This window comes from Carassius auratus, chromosome 7 (assembly GCF_003368295.1).
Source record: "Carassius auratus strain Wakin chromosome 7, ASM336829v1, whole genome shotgun sequence".
NCBI classification, from domain to species: Eukaryota; Metazoa; Chordata; class Actinopteri; order Cypriniformes; family Cyprinidae; genus Carassius; species Carassius auratus.
This window is the reverse complement of record NC_039249.1, coordinates 27558177-27578475: the sequence shown is the minus strand read 5'-3', so window position 1 is coordinate 27578475 and position 20299 is coordinate 27558177. Positions and strand designations below refer to the sequence as shown.

At 43.9% G+C, this 20299-nt stretch overlaps 2 protein-coding genes across 2 annotated transcripts; both read right to left on the bottom strand.

The window, feature by feature from the left end:
• Window positions 1–126: 126 nt before the first annotated feature.
• On the bottom strand, window positions 127–4251 carry LOC113106391 (mucin-2-like). Its single transcript, XM_026268265.1, has 11 exons — window positions 3624–4251; window positions 3279–3538; window positions 2438–2606; window positions 2028–2132; window positions 1900–1940; window positions 1662–1787; window positions 1387–1482; window positions 1132–1260; window positions 1006–1045; window positions 563–683; window positions 127–475 (listed from the first exon to the last, which is right to left on the bottom strand). The coding sequence occupies exons 1-11, from the start codon at window positions 3757–3759 to the stop codon at window positions 274–276; spliced, it is 1425 nt and encodes a 474-aa protein (XP_026124050.1). The 5' UTR covers window positions 3760–4251; the 3' UTR covers window positions 127–273.
• Window positions 4252–7033: 2782 nt separating this feature from the next.
• Window positions 7034–20150, bottom strand: LOC113105393 (mucin-17). Its single transcript, XM_026266430.1, has 4 exons — window positions 19949–20150; window positions 7417–19652; window positions 7256–7332; window positions 7034–7175 (listed from the first exon to the last, which is right to left on the bottom strand). Exons 2-4 carry the CDS (start codon window positions 19471–19473, stop codon window positions 7034–7036), a joined length of 12276 nt encoding a protein of 4091 aa, XP_026122215.1. The 5' UTR covers window positions 19474–19652; window positions 19949–20150.
• Between the last annotated feature and the right edge of the window lie 149 nt (window positions 20151–20299).

Sequence of the window (20299 nt, the reverse complement as noted above, 5' to 3'; positions counted from 1 at the left end):
TTGCAAAAGGTTATATACATTGTGAATCCACAACTGTGACAGAATCCTTTCCACCATGCCATTCACAGAGCATTGAATCCATTTCCAGAAGAATGACAACATGTAAACAAACTTCAGTTTGCATTAGTTTATTAAGAGCTACTAGACAAGAAACAAAAAAGCTGTCATTCTCATGACACCATAGAATAAACATTTCATGCTATTCAAATTTACAGATTTATTCCATAAGATTAATTTGAAAGTGCTCTACTGTACGGAGTTAAGAGCGCAGGTTCACAATCTCCTCCGGCGTCTCTTTAAGGAAGTCGATTGACCGGAGCAATTGGAGGCCTTGCAGCCACAAGACTCAATGTAAATGTAAGTGTGACTGATATTTGACCCATCAGCGCAAGTCAGGGTCACTTCCTTCTTGGTGGTTGTTGTTTCTTGACAGCAAGAGCATGAGTGCACAAGAGCGTTCGCTTCTGCAGAGTATCTGTTTCAACACAACGACACAATTTGTAGCACAAAAACTACATGTATTTATAAATGAAGGTCTCTAAATTGTGATTTGGATACTTACATTGATGAGGTCTCACACAAGCCTGAGCAAGAGGTTATTTCCACAGGTGTGTTGCTTATACAGTCATTAATGACCAGGAAGGTGCTGTTCTTCTGGACATTACATTTGGTGTCCAGTGTGCCTAAGGGAAATGAGAAACACATTAACTAAGTGTTAGAAAATGTAATTCAACACTTTATATGACCTGACACTCCTTACATGGAAAGTTTGGGAAACTTTGAACTAATATGTTTAATGCACATCATGTTGTTAACAGTATTTTCTTTTTAAATTTATTTTGCTCCTAGAAACGGTGTTCAGATAGTGGCATCAGATGTAAATCTGAATGTCGTTATCCGTCATTTTCAAAAATCATGAATCAAGTAGAACATAAATGTATTTTTACTCTCATTAACATATTTTGCAATTATTGAGTAATGCTTTTTAAATGTTCCTGGACTCACAGGTTGGACAGCAGCCATCTGCATCTATTGTCTCTGTTCCCTGTAGAAAAAGGAAAAGCATTAGCCATTGAACAGACTTAAAGTTAAGATATTAAGTTGTCTAAAATAGTCTTTCAAGCCACTTACAGGGATACAATTCTCAGGATTGAAGGCAGGGCAAGTGGTCTTCATCTCCACTGTCACTGAGTTACCGTTGACTCTCTCACATTGGTATTTCACACAATTGTCATTAGGTGGTTGCCATATCTGGTCAACCTGTCAGTGGAGAACACAAGCAAGGAATACTTAATACACACATTTAAAATAAAATATTTATGTTGTAAAATACACTTTCCAATCCAACTGTTAAAATGCTAAAATAAATGTCATGTCAGAACTTACTGGAACGGTAACTGTGATGTTGTCATGCATAACCACACAATCAGTGCTAACACACTCTCCACAGCACTGACCAGGAATGGGTTGATACTCGTGACCCTAAAGGAAAGAAAGAAAGAGAGATACATCATATTGCCTGGTAGTTGATACATAACTGTGCACTGACTTATTTTAAAGGTGTCTTTGCTTATTGTTCACACCATTTGTTGTGCTTTTTCTAAAACGGCGGCATTCGTAAACCGACTGCACTAGTCTTTATTGGAAATAGATGTTTATACCTCTGGACAGTAATCATTGCAGTCCGCTATCATACACTCTGGAGCAAGAAGATTTGTTTCAGGATCTACGTTCCAACCACACTGACAAAATGTACAAGGGTCATCGCTTGGTATAATCGAGCCAGGCTAGAGACGAAGACAGAGAGAGGGAATAAGTATACTTCTGATATTTTATAAGGTATTGGTTTATATATATATATATATATATATATATATATAAAGTAATATATCATTTTACCTGATACACTGTGGTATTATGGACACAGACTTCCATGGGGGCTGTAAAGAATAAGAAATGAATGAGTGCATTGCACAGCATCAAAACCACAAAGTATCTTTTCTGAGAACACTGGTCCATATACATACAGCAGATATAATCTGGACAGCAGTTATCTGGAGACACGGTGAAGGATGGTATAAAGCCCAGTGGACACTGTATCATGGGAATAGGGCACAGGTTCACATCACAACCTGTAGGATAATATAAAACATTTTTGTTCAGCATTTCATTGTAAATGTACAGGCATTTCTACAATACATTTTTTTTTATTTGTAGTCTAACTTTCTGCTGTTTAAACAGTACAAGGGTAAAATCGCGAACCTTAATTTCCTTAAGTTGGGACCTCATTTCATTTTCAGCCACCAGTTAAAAATCACTAGTAAGTATGACTGAATAACTAAAAACTAGTAAATATATAAAATGAATAGCATTTCTGTCATTTGTTTTAAAAAGTCCTTCTGTGTCAGCGACAATTTCTTGTTTTCGGATCACTTACTGCACTCTTGGATCTCGCAGCAGTCAACTGTTGTGTTCACAAGCACTTGTCCAGGCTGATCGCAAGCAACAGGTGGTGAAACAGGACAAGTTACAGGCTGGCAACGGACGGTCAGTGTTTCACTCTCACACTCACACATTTGACATCCACTCTGCCAAGTTTCATTGGGCTGCAAAAAAAAGTCAGATAATTGTCAGATATATCACGTTTTCATAGATGGGAAGCTGAAATAGTTCATTGAATTCTATTCACTAAATTCTGCAATTCACACATTAACACATCCATTCATATCTTTATTAATTATTCAAGTCTATTTCACATAATCAAGAGTCTGTCTATGTTTAATTAGACATCTGTTTCTGTTAGTTTATTGGATTATTTTTTACTGAATGCAAATTGCCACTTTAGTGACATGTTCATGGGGCTCAGTGGTAGAGCATTGTAGGTTGTGGGTTCAATTCCCAGGGAACAGGTTCAGGTAAAAAATGTATATCCTGAATGCACTGTGACATGTAGTGACATGAGTCTTTATTAAGTTATAATTATGAATCCGAAATAACCAAAGCCTGATCAAATCATGAATCATTATCAATTTTCACCAAAAAATATAATCAGAAGGTGAATCCAATTATTGTCAGAACAAATATTTACATTCTTAAATAAGTGAAATGTAAGTTTCTTTGGATAAATATGTCTGCCAGAAGCAAATATTTAGTTTTGGTATTAATTTGTTCCCACTGACATTTAACAAATGCAAAAAAGAAGGGCTATGTCTCTATTGATTCCATAACCTAAACAAAAAGACTTTAGAAACAAAAGACTTTACTGTTTGAAGATATACCTGTCTTGGTGGATTAAGTGCATCACACTTAGGCCCATAGGTGGTAGTTGGTACTTCTGTGTCTGTATTAGTTGTGGCAAGCTGTGTTGTTTCAGGGGAACTTATGGTTGTTGAACTGGAATATGTGGTTGTTTCAGGAGGAATGGATGGTGATGGGGAGGTTGCACATGATGTTGAAATCTTCACAATATGACAAGTTGCATTACAGTATGCAGTGAAGCACCAACCAATGCCATCGGTAACATTGTAAATGATATCACCTAAAAATAAAGTTACAAGTTACAAGTTACAATTTTTCAGCTTTTTTTATGATTATAAAAAATTACAAAAAAGGAAATTTTGTACCTGATTGAAAATGTGTGCCATTGACAAAACAACAAACCACAGAAGTGGTTGAGAATAAAGAGGACGTTGTAGTCACTGGAAGCGTATTCGTAAATGATGTTAATGTTTGTGTAATAGGAGCAATTGAGGTCTCCATGGTTGTGGATGACAAGAAAACATTTTGAGTGGACGTTGGTGAAATGGTTGAAATATACACTGTTTTAGATGTTTCGAAAGGTGTTTCCACTTTTAAAGTGGTTGTTTCTGTGGTCGTTGGTTGGCTTGTAAGGCCAGTTGTCCCCTCTTTTGGTTGTCTGGTGGTGGTGGACAAAGGTGTCTGAGCTGTGGTCAATTCATTCTCAGTTACAGTCTCAGTTGTAGTTAGTTGTCCAGTGGTTTGAGTCGCTGTAGATGATTTTGAAGTTGTGGAGACTACGCTTGGAGCGGATGATTCTGTAGATGGTTGGGCAGTGGTGCTTCCTTCTTCGGGAATAACAGTAGTGGATGGGACGACTGGTGTGGTGGTTGAAAGAGTAGTTTCAGCTCTAAATGGTTTTGTTGTTGAAGAAAGACCCTGAGTGGTAACCTCAGACCCAGTGGATGATTCTACACTCGTTGTGTACACAAGGGTAGTTACTGGTACAGCAGTTGTCTCAGTCTGGGTTGTTGGCTGTGTGGATGTAACGACTGGCAATGAAGTTTGTGACACTGGCAGGGCTGTGCTTGTTGATGTTTCAGATGATGTGCCTGTTACCTCTTCTAAAGTGGTTGTTGCTGTGGTCGTTGGTTGGCTTGTTAGGCCAGTTGTCCCCTCTTTTGGTTTTCTGGTGGTGGTGGACAAAGGTGTCTGAGCTGTGCTCAATTCATTCTCAGTTACAATCTCAGTTGTAGTTAGTTGTCCAGTGGTTTGAGTCGCTGTAGATGATTTTGAAGTTGTGGAGACTACGCTTGGAGTTGATGATTCTGTAGATGGTTGGGCAGTGGTGCTTCCTTCTTCGGGAATAACAGTAGTGGATGGGACGACTGGTGTGGTGGTCGAAAGAGTAGTTTCAGCTCTAAATGGTTTTGTTGTTGAAGAAAGACCCTGAGTTGTAACCTCAGACCCAGTGGATGCTTCTACACTCGTTGTGTACACAAGGGTAGTTACTGGTACAGCAGTTGTCTCTGTCTGGGTTGTTGGCTGTGTGGATGTAACAACTGGCAATGAAGTTTGTGACACCTGCTGGGCTATGCTTGTTGATGTTTCAGATGATGTGCCTGTTACCTCTTCTAAAGTGGTTGTTGCTGTGGTCGTTGGTTGGCTTGTTAGGCCAGTTGTCCCCTCTTTTGGTTTTCTGGTGGTGGTGGACAAAGGTGTCTGAGCTGTACTCAATTCATTCTCAGTTACAATCTCAGTTGTAGTTAGTTGTCCAGTGGTTTGAGTCGCTGTAGATGATTTTGAAGTTGTGGAGACTACGCTTGGAGCTGATGATTCTGTAGATGGTTGGGCAGTGGTGCTTCCTTCTTCGGGAATAACAGTAGTGGATGGGATGACTGGTGTGGTGGTTGAAAGAGTAGTTTCAGCTCTAAATGGTTTTGTTGTTGAAGAAAGACCCTGAGTGGTAACCTCAGACCCAGTGGATGATTCTACACTCGTTGTGTACACAAGGGTAGTTACTGGTAAAGCAGTTGTCTTTGTCTGGGTTGTTGGCTGTGTGGATGTAACGACTGGCAATGAAGTTTGTGACACTGGCAGGGCTGTGCTTGTTGATGTTTCAGATGATGTGCCTGTTACCTCTTCTAAAGTGGTTGTTGCTGTGGTCGTTGGTTGGCTTGTTAGGCCAGTTGTCCCCTCTTTTGGTTTTCTGGTGGTGGTGGACAAAGGTGTCTGAGCTGTGGTCAATTCATTCTCAGTTACAATCTCAGTTGTAGTTAGTTGTCCAGTGGTTTGAGTCGCTGTAGATGATTTTGAAGTTGTGGAGACTACGCTTGGAGCTGATGATTCTGTAGATGGTTGGGCAGTGGTGCTTCCTTCTTCGGGAATAACAGTAGTGGATGGGATGACTGGTGTGGTGGTTGAAAGAGTAGTTTCAGCTCTAAATGGTTTTGTTGTTGAAGAAAGACCCTGAGTGGTAACCTCAGACCCAGTGGATGATTCTACACTCGTTGTGTACACAAGGGTAGTTACTGGTACAGCAGTTGTCTCTGTCTGGGTTGTTGGCTGTGTGGATGTAACGACTGGCAATGAAGTTTGTGACACTGGAAGGGCTGTGCTTGTAAATGTTTCAGATGATGTGCCTGTTACCTCTTCTAAAGTGGTTGTTGCTGTGGTCGTTGGTTGGCTTGTTAGGCCAGTTGTCCCCTCTTTTGGTTTTCTGGTGGTGGTGAACAAAGGTGTCTGAGCTGTGGTCAATTCATTCTCAGTTACAGTCTCAGTTGTAGTTAGTTGTCCAGTGGTTTGAGTCGCTGTAGATGATTTTGAAGTTGTGGAGACTACGCTTGGAGCTGATGATTCTGTAGATGGTTGGGCAGTGGTGCTTCCTTCTTCGGGAATAACAGTAGTGGATGGGACGACTGGTGTGGTGGTTGAAAGAGTAGTTTCAGCTCTAATTGGTTTTGTTGTTGAAGAAAGACCCTGAGTGGTAACCTCAGACCCAGTGGATGATTCTACACTCGTTGTGTACACAAGGGTAGTTACTGGTACAGCAGTTGTCTCTGTCTGGGTTGTTGGCTGTGTGGATGTAACGACTGGCAATGAAGTTTGTGACACTGGCAGGGCTGTGCTTGTTGATGTTTCAGATGATGTGCCTGTTACCTCTTCTAAAGTGGTTGTTGCTGTGGTCGTTGGTTGGCTTGTTAGGCCAGTTGTCCCCTCTTTTGGTTTTCTGGTGGTGGTGGACAAAGGTGTCTGAGCTGTGCTCAATTCATTCTCAGTTACAATCTCAGTTGTAGTTAGTTGTCCAGTGGTTTGAGTCGCTGTAGATGATTTTGAAGTTGTGGAGACTACGCTTGGAGCTGATGATTCTGTAGATGGTTGGGCAGTGGTGCTTCCTTCTTCGGGAATAACAGTAGTGGATGGGACGACTGGTGTGGTGGTTGAAAGAGTAGTTTCAGCTCTAAATGGTTTTGTTGTTGAAGAAAGACCCTGAGTGGTCACCTCAGACCCAGTGGATGATTCTACACTCGTTGTGTACACAAGGGTAGTTACTGGTACAGCAGTTGTCTCTGTCTGGGTTGTTGGCTGTGTGGATGTAACGACTGGCAATGAAGTTTGTGACACTGGCAGGGCTGTGCTTGTTGATATTTCAGATGATGTGCCTGTTACCTCTTCTAAAGTGGTTGTTGCTGTGGTCGTTGGTTGGCTTGTTAGGCCAGTTGTCCCCTCTTTTGGTTTTCTGGTGGTGGTGAACAAAGGTGTCTGAGCTGTGGTCAATTCATTCTCAGTTACAGTCTCAGTTGTAGTTAGTTGTCCAGTGGTTTGAGTCGCTGTAGATGATTTTGAAGTTGTGGAGACTACGCTTGGAGCTGATGATTCTGTAGATGGTTGGGCAGTGGTGCTTCCTTCTTCGGGAATAACAGTAGTGGATGGGACGACTGGTGTGGTGGTTGAAAGAGTAGTTTCAGCTCTAAATGGTTTTGTTGTTGAAGAAAGACCCTGAGTGGTAACCTCAGACCCAGTGGATGATTGTACACTCGTTGTGTACACAAGGGTAGTTACTGGTACAGCAGTTGTCTCTGTCTGGGTTGTTGGCTGTGTGGATGTAACGACTGGCAATGAAGTTTGTGACACTGGCAGGGCTGTGCTTGTTGATGTTTCAGATGATGTGCCTGTTACCTCTTCTAAAGTGGTTGTTGCTGTGGTCGTTGGTTGGCTTGTTAGGCCAGTTGTCCCCTCTTTTGGTTTTCTGGTGGTGGTGGACAAAGGTGTCTGAGCTGTGCTCAATTCATTCTCAGTTACAATCTCAGTTGTAGTTAGTTGTCCAGTGGTTTGAGTCGCTGTAGATGATTTTGAAATTGTGGAGACTACGCTTGGAGTTGATGATTCTGTAGATGGTTGGGCAGTGGTGCTTCCTTCTTCGGGAATAACAGTAGTGGATGGGACGACTGGTGTGGTGGTTGAAAGAGTAGTTTCAGCTCTAAATGGTTTTGTTGTTGAAGAAAGACCCTGAGTGGTAACCTCAGACCCAGTGGATGATTCTACACTCGTTGTGTACACAAGGGTAGTTACTGGTACAGCAGTTGTCTCTGTCTGGGTTGTTGGCTGTGTGGATGTAACGACTGGCAATGAAGTTTGTGACACTGGCAGGGCTGTGCTTGTTGATGTTTCAGATGATGTGCCTGTTACCTCTTCTAAAGTGGTTGTTGCTGTGGTCGTTGGTTGGCTTGTTAGGCCAGTTGTCCCCTCTTTTGGTTTTCTGGTGGTGGTGAACAAAGGTGTCTGAGCTGTGGTCAATTCATTCTCAGTTACAGTCTCAGTTGTAGTTAGTTGTCCAGTGGTTTGAGTCGCTGTAGATGATTTTGAAGTTGTGGAGATTACGCTTGGAGCTGATGATTCTGTAGATGGTTGGGCAGTGGTGCTTCCTTCTTCGGGAATAACAGTAGTGGATGGGACGACTGGTGTGGTGGTTGAAAGAGTAGTTTCAGCTCTAAATGGTTTTGTTGTTGAAGAAAGTCCCTGAGTGGTAACCTCAGACCCAGTGGATGATTCTACACTCGTTGTGTACACAAGGGTAGTTACTGGTACAGCAGTTGTCTCTGTCTGGGTTGTTGGCTGTGTGGATGTAACGACTGGCAATGAAGTTTGTGACACTGGCAGGGCTGTGCTTGTTGATGTTTCAGATGATGTGCCTGTTACCTCTTCTAAAGTGGTTGTTGCTGTGGTCGTTGGTTGGCTTGTTAGGCCAGTTGTCCCCTCTTTTGGTTTTCTGGTGGTGGTGGACAAAGGTGTCTGAGCTGTGCTCAATTCATTCTCAGTTACAATCTCAGTTGTAGTTAGTTGTCCAGTGGTTTGAGTCGCTGTAGATGATTTTGAAGTTGTGGAGACTACGCTTGGAGTTGATGATTCTGTAGATGGTTGGGCAGTGGTGCTTCCTTCTTCGGGAATAACAGTAGTGGATGGGACGACTGGTGTGGTGGTTGAAAGAGTAGTTTCAGCTCTAAATGGTTTTGTTGTTGAAGAAAGACCCTGAGTGGTAAACTCAGACCCAGTGGATGATTCTACACTCGTTGTGTACACAAGGGTAGTTACTGGTACAGCAGTTGTCTCTGTCTGGGTTGTTGGCTGTGTGGATGTAACGACTGGCAATGAAGTTTGTGACACTGGCAGGGCTGTGCTTGTTGATGTTTCATATGATGTGCCTGTTACCTCTTCTAAAGTGGTTGTTGCTGTGGTCGTTGGTTGGCTTGTTAGGCCAGTTGTCCCCTCTTTTGGTTTTCTGGTGGTGGTGGACAAAGGTGTCTGAGCTGTGCTCAATTCATTCTCAGTTACAATCTCAGTTGTAGTTAGTTGTCCAGTGGTTTGAGTCGCTGTAGATGATTTTGAAGTTGTGGAGACTACGCTTGGAGTTGATGATTCTGTAGATGGTTGGGCAGTGGTGCTTCCTTCTTCGGGAATAACAGTAGTGGATGGGACGACTGGTGTGGTGGTTGAAAGAGTAGTTTCAGCTCTAAATGGTTTTGTTGTTGAAGAAAGACCCTGAGTGGTAACCTCAGACCCAGTGGATGCTTCTACACTCGTTGTGTACACAAGGGTAGTTACTGGTACAGCAGTTGTCTCTGTCTGGGTTGTTGGCTGTGTGGATGTAACGACTGGCAATGAAGTTTGTGACACTGGCAGGGCTGTGCTTGTTGATGTTTCAGATGATGTGCCTGTTACCTCTTCTAAAGTGGTTGTTGCTGTGGTCGTTGGTTGGCTTGTTAGGCCAGTTGTCCCCTCTTTTGGTTTTCTGGTGGTGGTGGACAAAGGTGTCTGAGCTGTGCTCAATTCATTCTCAGTTACAATCTCAGTTGTAGTTAGTTGTCCAGTGGTTTGAGTCGCTGTAGATGATTTTGAAGTTGTGGAGACTACGCTTGGAGCTGATGATTCTGTAGATGGTTGGGCAGTGGTGCTTCCTTCTTCGGGAATAACAGTAGTGGATGGGACGACTGGTGTGGTGGTTGAAAGAGTAGTTTCAGCTCTAAATGGTTTTGTTGTTGAAGAAAGACCCTGAGTGGTCACCTCAGACCCAGTGGATGATTCTACACTCGTTGTGTACACAAGGGTAGTTACTGGTACAGCAGTTGTCTCTGTCTGGGTTGTTGGCTGTGTGGATGTAACGACTGGCAATGAAGTTTGTGACACTGGCAGGGCTGTGCTTGTTGATATTTCAGATGATGTGCCTGTTACCTCTTCTAAAGTGGTTGTTGCTGTGGTCGTTGGTTGGCTTGTTAGGCCAGTTGTCCCCTCTTTTGGTTTTCTGGTGGTGGTGAACAAAGGTGTCTGAGCTGTGGTCAATTCATTCTCAGTTACAGTCTCAGTTGTAGTTAGTTGTCCAGTGGTTTGAGTCGCTGTAGATGATTTTGAAGTTGTGGAGACTACGCTTGGAGCTGATGATTCTGTAGATGGTTGGGCAGTGGTGCTTCCTTCTTCGGGAATAACAGTAGTGGATGGGACGACTGGTGTGGTGGTTGAAAGAGTAGTTTCAGCTCTAAATGGTTTTGTTGTTGAAGAAAGACCCTGAGTGGTAACCTCAGACCCAGTGGATGATTCTACACTCGTTGTGTACACAAGGGTAGTTACTGGTACAGCAGTTGTCTCTGTCTGGGTTGTTGGCTGTGTGGATGTAACGACTGGCAATGAAGTTTGTGACACTGGCAGGGCTGTGCTTGTTGATGTTTCAGATGATGTGCCTGTTACCTCTTCTAAAGTGGTTGTTGCTGTGGTCGTTGGTTGGCTTGTTAGGCCAGTTGTCCCCTCTTTTGGTTTTCTGGTGGTGGTGGACAAAGGTGTCTGAGCTGTGCTCAATTCATTCTCAGTTACAATCTCAGTTGTAGTTAGTTGTCCAGTGGTTTGAGTCGCTGTAGATGATTTTGAAGTTGTGGAGACTACGCTTGGAGTTGATGATTCTGTAGATGGTTGGGCAGTGGTGCTTCCTTCTTCGGGAATAACAGTAGTGGATGGGATGACTGGTGTGGTGGTTGAAAGAGTAGTTTCAGCTCTAAATGGTTTTGTTGTTGAAGAAAGACCCTGAGTGGTAACCTCAGACCCAGTGGATGCTTCTACACTCGTTGTGTACACAAGGGTAGTTACTGGTACAGCAGTTGTCTCTGTCTGGGTTGTTGGCTGTGTGGATGTAACGACTGGCAATGAAGTTTGTGACACTGGCAGGGCTGTGCTTGTTGATGTTTCAGATGATGTGCCTGTTACCTCTTCTAAAGTGGTTGTTGCTGTGGTCGTTGGTTGGCTTGTTAGGCCAGTTGTCCCCTCTTTTGGTTTTCTGGTGGTGGTGGACAAAGGTGTCTGAGCTGTGCTCAATTCATTCTCAGTTACAATCTCAGTTGTAGTTAGTTGTCCAGTGGTTTGAGTCGCTGTAGATGATTTTGAAGTTGTGGAGACTACGCTTGGAGCTGATGATTCTGTAGATGGTTGGGCAGTGGTGCTTCCTTCTTCGGGAATAACAGTAGTGGATGGGACGACTGGTGTGGTGGTTGAAAGAGTAGTTTCAGCTCTAAATGGTTTTGTTGTTGAAGAAAGACCCTGAGTGGTAACCTCAGACCCAGTGAATGATTCTACACTCGTTGTGTACACAAGGGTAGTTACTGGTACAGCAGTTGTCTCTGTCTGGGTTGTTGGCTGTGTGGATGTAACGACTGGCAATGAAGTTTGTGACACTGGCAGGGCTGTGCTTGTTGATGTTTCAGATGATGTGCCTGTTACCTCTTCTAAAGTGGTTGTTGCTGTGGTTGTTGGTTGGCTTGTTAGGCCAGTTGTCCCCTCTTTTGGTTTTCTGGTGGTGGTGAACAAAGGTGTCTGAGCTGTGGTCAATTCATTCTCAGTTACAGTCTCAGTTGTAGTTAGTTGTCCAGTGGTTTGAGTCGCTGTAGATGATTTTGAAGTTGTGGAGACTACGCTTGGAGCTGATGATTCTGTAGATGGTTGGGCAGTGGTGCTTCCTTCTTCGGGAATAACAGTAGTGGATGGGACGACTGGTGTGGTGGTTGAAAGAGTAGTTTCAGCTCTAATTGGTTTTGTTGTTGAAGAAAGACCCTGAGTGGTAACCTCAGACCCAGTGGATGATTCTACACTCGTTGTGTACACAAGGGTAGTTACTGGTACAGCAGTTGTCTCTGTCTGGGTTGTTGGCTGTGTGGATGTAACGACTGGCAATGAAGTTTGTGACACTGGCAGGGCTGTGCTTGTTGATGTTTCAGATGATGTGCCTGTTACCTCTTCTAAAGTGGTTGTTGCTGTGGTCGTTGGTTGGCTTGTTAGGCCAGTTGTCCCCTCTTTTGGTTTTCTGGTGGTGGTGGACAAAGGTGTCTGAGCTGTGCTCAATTCATTCTCAGTTACAATCTCAGTTGTAGTTAGTTGTCCAGTGGTTTGAGTCGCTGTAGATGATTTTGAAGTTGTGGAGACTACGCTTGGAGCTGATGATTCTGTAGATGGTTGGGCAGTGGTGCTTCCTTCTTCGGGAATAACAGTAGTGGATGGGACGACTGGTGTGGTGGTTGAAAGAGTAGTTTCAGCTCTAAATGGTTTTGTTGTTGAAGAAAGACCCTGAGTGGTAACCTCAGACCCAGTGGATGATTCTACACTCGTTGTGTACACAAGGGTAGTTACTGGTACAGCAGTTGTCTCTGTCTGGGTTGTTGGCTGTGTGGATGTAACGACTGGCAATGAAGTTTGTGACACTGGCAGGGCTGTGCTTGTTGATGTTTCAGATGATGTGCCTGTTACCTCTTCTAAAGTGGTTGTTGCTGTGGTCGTTGGTTGGCTTGTTAGGCCAGTTGTCCCCTCTTTTGGTTTTCTGGTGGTGGTGAACAAAGGTGTCTGAGCTGTGGTCAATTCATTCTCAGTTACAGTCTCAGTTGTAGTTAGTTGTCCAGTGGTTTGAGTCGCTGTAGATGATTTTGAAGTTGTGGAGACTACGCTTGGAGCTGATGATTCTGTAGATGGTTGGGCAGTGGTGCTTCCTTCTTCGGGAATAACAGTAGTGGATGGGACGACTGGTGTGGTGGTTGAAAGAGTAGTTTCAGCTCTAAATGGTTTTGTTGTTGAAGAAAGACCCTGAGTGGTAACCTCAGACCCAGTGGATGATTCTACACTCGTTGTGTACACAAGGGTAGTTACTGGTACAGCAGTTGTCTCTGTCTGGGTTGTTGGCTGTGTGGATGTAACGACTGGCAATGAAGTTTGTGACACTGGCAGGGCTGTGCTTGTTGATGTTTCAGATGATGTGCCTGTTACCTCTTCTAAAGTGGTTGTTGCTGTGGTCGTTGGTTGGCTTGTTAGGCCAGTTGTCCCCTCTTTTGGTTTTCTGGTGGTGGTGAACAAAGGTGTCTGAGCTGTGGTCAATTCATTCTCAGTTACAGTCTCAGTTGTAGTTAGTTGTCCAGTGGTTTGAGTCGCTGTAGATGATTTTGAAGTTGTGGAGACTACGCTTGGAGCTGATGATTCTGTAGATGGTTGGGCAGTGGTGCTTCCTTCTTCGGGAATAACAGTAGTGGATGGGACGACTGGTGTGGTGGTTGAAAGAGTAGTTTCAGCTCTAAATGGTTTTGTTGTTGAAGAAAGACCCTGAGTGGTAACCTCAGACCCAGTGGATGATTCTACACTCGTTGTGTACACAAGGGTAGTTACTGGTACAGCAGTTGTCTCTGTCTGGGTTGTTGGCTGTGTGGATGTAACGACTGGCAATGAAGTTTGTGACACTGGCAGGGCTGTGCTTGTTGATGTTTCAGATGATGTGCCTGTTACCTCTTCTAAAGTGGTTGTTGCTGTGGTCGTTGGTTGGCTTGTTAGGCCAGTTGTCCCCTCTTTTGGTTTTCTGGTGGTGGTGAACAAAGGTGTCTGAGCTGTGGTCAATTCATTCTCAGTTACAGTCTCAGTTGTAGTTAGTTGTCCAGTGGTTTGAGTCGCTGTAGATGATTTTGAAGTTGTGGAGACTACGCTTGGAGCTGATGATTCTGTAGATGGTTGGGCAGTGGTGCTTCCTTCTTCGGGAATAACAGTAGTGGATGGGACGACTGGTGTGGTGGTTGAAAGAGTAGTTTCAGCTCTAATTGGTTTTGTTGTTGAAGAAAGACCCTGAGTGGTAACCTCAGACCCAGTGGATGATTCTACACTCGTTGTGTACACAAGGGTAGTTACTGGTACAGCAGTTGTCTCTGTCTGGGTTGTTGGCTGTGTGGATGTAACGACTGGCAATGAAGTTTGTGACACTGGCAGGGCTGTGCTTGTTGATGTTTCAGATGATGTGCCTGTTACCTCTTCTAAAGTGGTTGTTGCTGTGGTCGTTGGTTGGCTTGTTAGGCCAGTTGTCCCCTCTTTTGGTTTTCTGGTGGTGGTGGACAAAGGTGTCTGAGCTGTGGTCAATTCATTCTCAGTTACAATCTCAGTTGTAGTTAGTTGTCCAGTGGTTTGAGTCGCTGTAGATGATTTTGAAGTTGTGGAGACTATGCTTGGAGCTGATGATTCTGTAGATGGTTGGGCAGTGGTGCTTCCTTCTTCGGGAATAACAGTAGTGGATGGGACGACTGGTGTGGTGGTTGAAAGAGTAGTTTCAGCTCTAAATGGTTTTGTTGTTGAAGAAAGACCCTGAGTGGTAACCTCAGACCCAGTGGATGATTCTACACTCGTTGTGTACACAAGGGTAGTTACTGGTACAGCAGTTGTCTCTGTCTGGGTTGTTGGCTGTGTGGATGTAACGACTGGCAATGAAGTTTGTGACACTGGCAGGGCTGTGCTTGTTGATGTTTCAGATGATGTGCCTGTTACCTCTTCTAAAGTGGTTGTTGCTGTGGTCGTTGGTTGGCTTGTTAGGCCAGTTGTCCCCTCTTTTGGTTTTCTGGTGGTGGTGAACAAAGGTGTCTGAGCTGTGGTCAATTCATTCTCAGTTACAGTCTCAGTTGTAGTTAGTTGTCCAATGGTTTGAGTCGCTGTAGATGATTTTGAAGTTGTGGAGACTACGCTTGGAGCTGATGATTCTGTAGATGGTTGGGCAGTGGTGCTTCCTTCTTCGGGAATAACAGTAGTGGATGGGACGACTGGTGTGGTGGTTGAAAGAGTAGTTTCAGCTCTAAATGGTTTTGTTGTTGAAGAAAGACCCTGAGTGGTAACCTCAGACCCAGTGGATGATTCTACACTCGTTGTGTACACAAGGGTAGTTACTGGTACAGCAGTTGTCTCTGTCTGGGTTGTTGGCTGTGTGGATGTAACGACTGGCAATGAAGTTTGTGACACTGGCAGGGCTGAGCTTGTTGATGTTTCAGATGATGTGCCTGTTACCTCTTCTAAAGTGGTTGTTGCTGTGGTCGTTGGTTGGCTTGTTAGGCCAGTTGTCCCCTCTTTTGGTTTTCTGGTGGTGGTGAACAAAGGTGTCTGAGCTGTGGTCAATTCATTCTCAGTTACAGTCTCAGTTGTAGTTAGTTGTCCAGTGGTTTGAGTCGCTGTAGATGATTTTGAAGTTGTGGAGACTACGCTTGGAGCTGATGATTCTGTAGATGGTTGGGCAGTGGTGCTTCCTTCTTCGGGAATAACAGTAGTGGATGGGACGACTGGTGTGGTGGTTGAAAGAGTAGTTTCAGCTCTAATTGGTTTTGTTGTTGAAGAAAGACCCTGAGTGGTAACCTCAGACCCAGTGGATGATTCTACACTCGTTGTGAACACAAGGGTAGTTACTGGTACAGCAGTTGTCTCTGTCTGGGTTGTTGGCTGTGTGGATGTAACGACTGGCAATGAAGTTTGTGACACTGGCAGGGCTGTGCTTGTTGATGTTTCAGATGATGTGCCTGTTACCTCTTCTAAAGTGGTTGTTGCTGTGGTCGTTGGTTGGCTTGTTAGGCCAGTTGTCCCCTCTTTTGGTTTTCTGGTGGTGGTGGACAAAGGTGTCTGAGCTGTGGTCAATTCATTCTCAGTTACAATCTCAGTTGTAGTTAGTTGTCCAGTGGTTTGAGTCGCTGTAGATGATTTTGAAGTTGTGGAGACTACGCTTGGAGCTGATGATTCTGTATATGGTTGGGCAGTGGTGCTTCCTTCTTCGGGAATAACAGTAGTGGATGGGACGACTGGTGTGGTGGTTGAAAGAGTAGTTTCAGCTCTAAATGGTTTTGTTGTTGAAGAAATACCCTGAGTGGTAACCTCAGACCCAGTGGATGATTCTACACTCGTTGTGTACACAAGGGTAGTTACTGGTACAGCAGTTGTCTCTGTCTGGGTTGTTGGCTGTGTGGATGTAACGACTGGCAATGAAGTTTGTGACACTGGCAGGGCTGTGCTTGTTGATGTTTCAGATGATGTGCCTGTTACCTCTTCTAAAGTGGTTGTTGCTGTGGTCGTTGGTTGGCTTGTTAGGCCAGTTGTCCCCTCTTTTGGTTTTCTGGTGGTGGTGAACAAAGGTGTCTGAGCTGTGGTCAATTCATTCTCAGTTACAGTCTCAGTTGTAGTTAGTTGTCCAGTGGTTTGAGTCGCTGTAGATGATTTTGAAGTTGTGGAGACTACGCTTGGAGCTGATGATTCTGTAGATGGTTGGGCAGTGGTGCTTCCTTCTTCGGGAATAACAGTAGTGGATGGGACGACTGGTGTGGTGGTTGAAAGAGTAGTTTCAGCTCTAAATGGTTTTGTTGTTGAAGAAAGACCCTGAGTGGTAACCTCAGACCCAGTGGATGATTCTACACTCGTTGTGTACACAAGGGTAGTTACTGGTACAGCAGTTGTCTCTGTCTGGGTTGTTGGCTGTGTGGATGTAACGACTGGCAATGAAGTTTGTGACACTGGCAGGGCTGTGCTTGTTGATGTTTCAGATGATGTGCCTGTTACCTCTTCTAAAGTGGTTGTTGCTGTGGTCGTTGGTTGGCTTGTTAGGCCAGTTGTCCCCTCTTTTGGTTTTCTGGTGGTGGTGAACAAAGGTGTCTGAGCTGTGGTCAATTCATTCTCAGTTACAGTCTCAGTTGTAGTTAGTTGTCCAGTGGTTTGAGTCGCTGTAGATGATTTTGAAGTTGTGGAGACTACGCTTGGAGCTGATGATTCTGTAGATGGTTGGGCAGAGGTGCTTCCTTCTTCGGGAATAACAGTAGTGGATGGGACGACTGGTGTGGTGGTTGAAAGAGTAGTTTCAGCTCTAATTGGTTTTGTTGTTGAAGAAAGACCCTGAGTGGTAACCTCAGACCCAGTGGATGATTCTACACTCGTTGTGTACACAAGGGTAGTTACTGGTACAGCAGTTGTCTCTGTCTGGGTTGTTGGCTGTGTGGATGTAACGACTGGCAATGAAGTTTGTGACACTGGCAGGGCTGTGCTTGTTGATGTTTCAGATGATGTGCCTGTTACCTCTTCTAAAGTGGTTGTTGCTGTGGTCGTTGGTTGGCTTGTTAGGCCAGTTGTCCCCTCTTTTGGTTTTCTGGTGGTGGTGAACAAAGGTGTCTGAGCTGTGGTCAATTCATTCTCAGTTACAGTCTCAGTTGTAGTTAGTTGTCCAGTGGTTTGAGTCGCTGTAGATGATTTTGAAGTTGTGGAGACTACGCTTGGAGCTGATGATTCTGTAGATGGTTGGGCAGTGGTGCTTCCTTCTTCGGGAATAACAGTAGTGGATGGGACGACTGGTGTGGTGGTTGAAAGAGTAGTTTCAGCTCTAATTGGTTTTGTTGTTGAAGAAAGACCCTGAGTGGTAACCTCAGACCCAGTGGATGATTCTACACTCGTTGTGTACACAAGGGTAGTTACTGGTACAGCAGTTGTCTCTGTATGGGTTGTTGGCTGTGTGGATGTAACGACTGGCAATGAAGTTTGTGACACTGGCAGGGCTGTGCTTGTTGATGTTTCAGATGATGTGCCTGTTACCTCTTCTAAAGTGGTTGTTGCTGTGGTCGTTGGTTGGCTTGTTAGGCCAGTTGTCCCCTCTTTTGGTTTTCTGGTTGTGGTGGACAAAGGTGTCTGAGCTGTGCTCAATTCATTCTCAGTTACAATCTCAGTTGTAGTTAGTTGTCCAGTGGTTTGAGTCGCTGTAGATGATTTTGAAGTTGTGGAGACTACGCTTGGAGTTGATGATTCTGTAGATGGTTGGGCAGTGGTGCTTCCTTCTTCGGGAATAACAGTAGTGGATGGGATGACTGGTGTGGTGGTTGAAAGAGTAGTTTCAGCTCTAAATGGTTTTGTTGTTGAAGAAAGACCCTGAGTGGTAACCTCAGACCCAGTGGATGCTTCTACACTCGTTGTGTACACAAGGGTAGTTACTGGTACAGCAGTTGTCTTTGTCTGGGTTGTTGGCTGTGTGGATGTAACGACTGGCAATGAAGTTTGTGACACTGGCAGGGCTGTGCTTGTTGATGTTTCAGATGATGTGCCTGTTACCTCTTCTAAAGTGGTTGTTGCTGTGGTCGTTGGTTGGCTTGTTAGGCCAGTTGTCCCCTCTTTTGGTTTTCTGGTGGTGGTGGACAAAGGTGTCTGAGCTGTGCTCAATTCATTCTCAGTTACAATCTCAGTTGTAGTTAGTTGTCCAGTGGTTTGAGTCGTGGTAGATGATTTTGAAGTTGTGGAGACTACGCTTGGAGTTGATGATTCTGTAGATGGTTGGGCAGTGGTGCTTCCTTCTTCGGGAATAACAGTAGTGGATGGGACGACTGGTGTGGTGGTTGAAAGAGTAGTTTCAGCTCTAAATGGTTTTGTTGTTGAAGAAAGACCCTGAGTGGTAACCTCAGACCCAGTGGATGATTCTACACTCGTTGTGTACACAAGGGTAGTTACTGGTACAGCAGTTGTCTCTGTCTGGGTTGTTGGCTGTGTGGATGTAACGACTGGCAATGAAGTTTGTGACACTGGCAGGGCTGTGCTTGTTGATGTTTCAGATGATGTGCCTGTTACCTCTTCTAAAGTGGTTGTTGCTGTGGTCGTTGGTTGGCTTGTTAGGCCAGTAGTCCCCTCTTTTGGTTTTCTGGTGGTGGTGGACAAAGGTGTCTGAGCTGTGCTCAATTCATTCTCAGTTACAGTCTCAGTTGTAGCTAGTTGTCCAGTGGTTTGAGTCGCTGTAGATGATTTTGAAGTTGTGGAGACTACGCTTGGAGTTGATGATTCTGTAGATGGTTGGGCAGTGGTGCTTCCTTCTTCGGGAATAACAGTAGTGGATGGGACGACTGGTGTGGTGGTTGAAAGAGTAGTTTCAGCTCTAAATGGTTTTGTTGTTGAAGAAAGACCCTGAGTGGTAACCTCAGACCCAGTGGATGATTCTACACTCGTTGTGTACACAAGGGTAGTTACTGGTACAGCAGTTGTCTTTGTCTGGGTTGTTGGCTGTGTGGATGTAACTACTGGCAATGAAGTTTGTGACACTGGCAGGGCTGTGCTTGTTGATGTTTCAGATGATGTGCCTGTTACCTCTTCTAAAGTGGTTGTTGCTGTGGTCGTTGGTTGGCTTGTTAGGCCAGTTGTCCCCTCTTTTGGTTTTCTGGTGGTGGTGAACAAGGGTGTCTGAGCTGTAGTAAATTCAAACTCAGTGGTTTCTTCACCAGTGGTCTGAAGCGTTGTAAGCACCTTACCAGTGATCGTTGCAAAGGTTTTTGTAATGGGTGCAATTGAAGTTTCTGATGTTGTTGTTAACCTGCTTGTTTTTGGTGCCTCTGTAGAGCTTTCAGCTTCTGTTGTTTTGTGTCCTGTCGTGGTTAAGGACAGTGTTGATGATCCAGCTGATGATGTTGAAGACATTGATGTTACTAATATCAGTTTTTCAGTTGAATGTTTAATTTCTGTTGTAGAAGCAGTTATAATAACTTCAGTTGTTGGTTGGCTTAAATGTTCACTTGTAAATTGTTCTGGCTTGCTTGATGTGGATAAATCTTCATGAGTTGTTGTTGTTTCTTTTTTAGTTTCAGGTGAAGTGTATTCTGTGGTCAAGGGAAATACAATGTAAAATGTAAGGAGTTACAAATATAAAGTGTAAATCAAACAACAAATAAATAAATACTATAAAAATATATTTTAAATCCAATGTGCAGAGAAGTTGTAATTTATTTTCTATTGAATGAAAATAAGTAGTTCACAAAAACAAGCCAACCTAAAGTCTTTCCAGTTGAACTAAGGCATGCATAAGCTTTGATTTACAATGCAAGAGGCCTAAACAAACTATAGTAGCAATATATAAGATTAGGAATAAACGTGTACCAAAGAAATAAAAAAGTACCTGGGGTGCTGAAGACAAAAACTGTTGTCGGGGTTGGTGTTAATGTCTGCGTTGTGGTCAGGATGGATGTGGTTGTTGGGACAGGAGTCGTTTCACAAGGTCTAAAAGTCCTCTCAATAGTTTCATTGACTGAACATCTGCCCGTGATACAACCTCCCAGCCCATCCGTTGTGTGATAAATGATATCTCCAAAATTGTACTCCACATTGTTGTATTGGCATGTACATGCTGTAAAAAGAGAAAATGTATATAGAAAAGGTGTAAGTTTTATGAAAATATATGATTATAATAGATTATTTTTACACAATCTTCAAACTAAAGTATAACTGAAATGCTAAAAACCTTACCATT

Excerpts from the sequence above, each read along its gene's own strand:
- LOC113105393 (XM_026266430.1), bottom strand. The coding sequence starts at position 19,473 with ATGTCTTCAACATCATCAGCTGGATCATCAACACTGTCCTTAACCACG. Across the intron at positions 7,333-7,416 it reads CAACAACCACTTTAGAAGAG|CCAACAACCCAGACAGAGAC; the intron begins GTAACAGGCACA and ends ACATCCACACAG. Across the intron at positions 7,176-7,255 it reads AGTGTACAATCATCCACTGG|TCGTCCCATCCACTACTGTT; the intron begins GTCTGAGGTTAC and ends CCACCACACCAG.
- LOC113106391 (XM_026268265.1), bottom strand. The coding sequence starts at position 3,759 with ATGGAGACCTCAATTGCTCCTATTACACAAACATTAACATCATTTACG. Across the intron at positions 1,941-2,027 it reads CTGTCCAGATTATATCTGCT|CCCCCATGGAAGTCTGTGTC; the intron begins GTATGTATATGG and ends TATTCTTTACAG. Across the intron at positions 1,788-1,899 it reads ATAATACCACAGTGTATCAG|CCTGGCTCGATTATACCAAG; the intron begins GTAAAATGATAT and ends CTTCGTCTCTAG.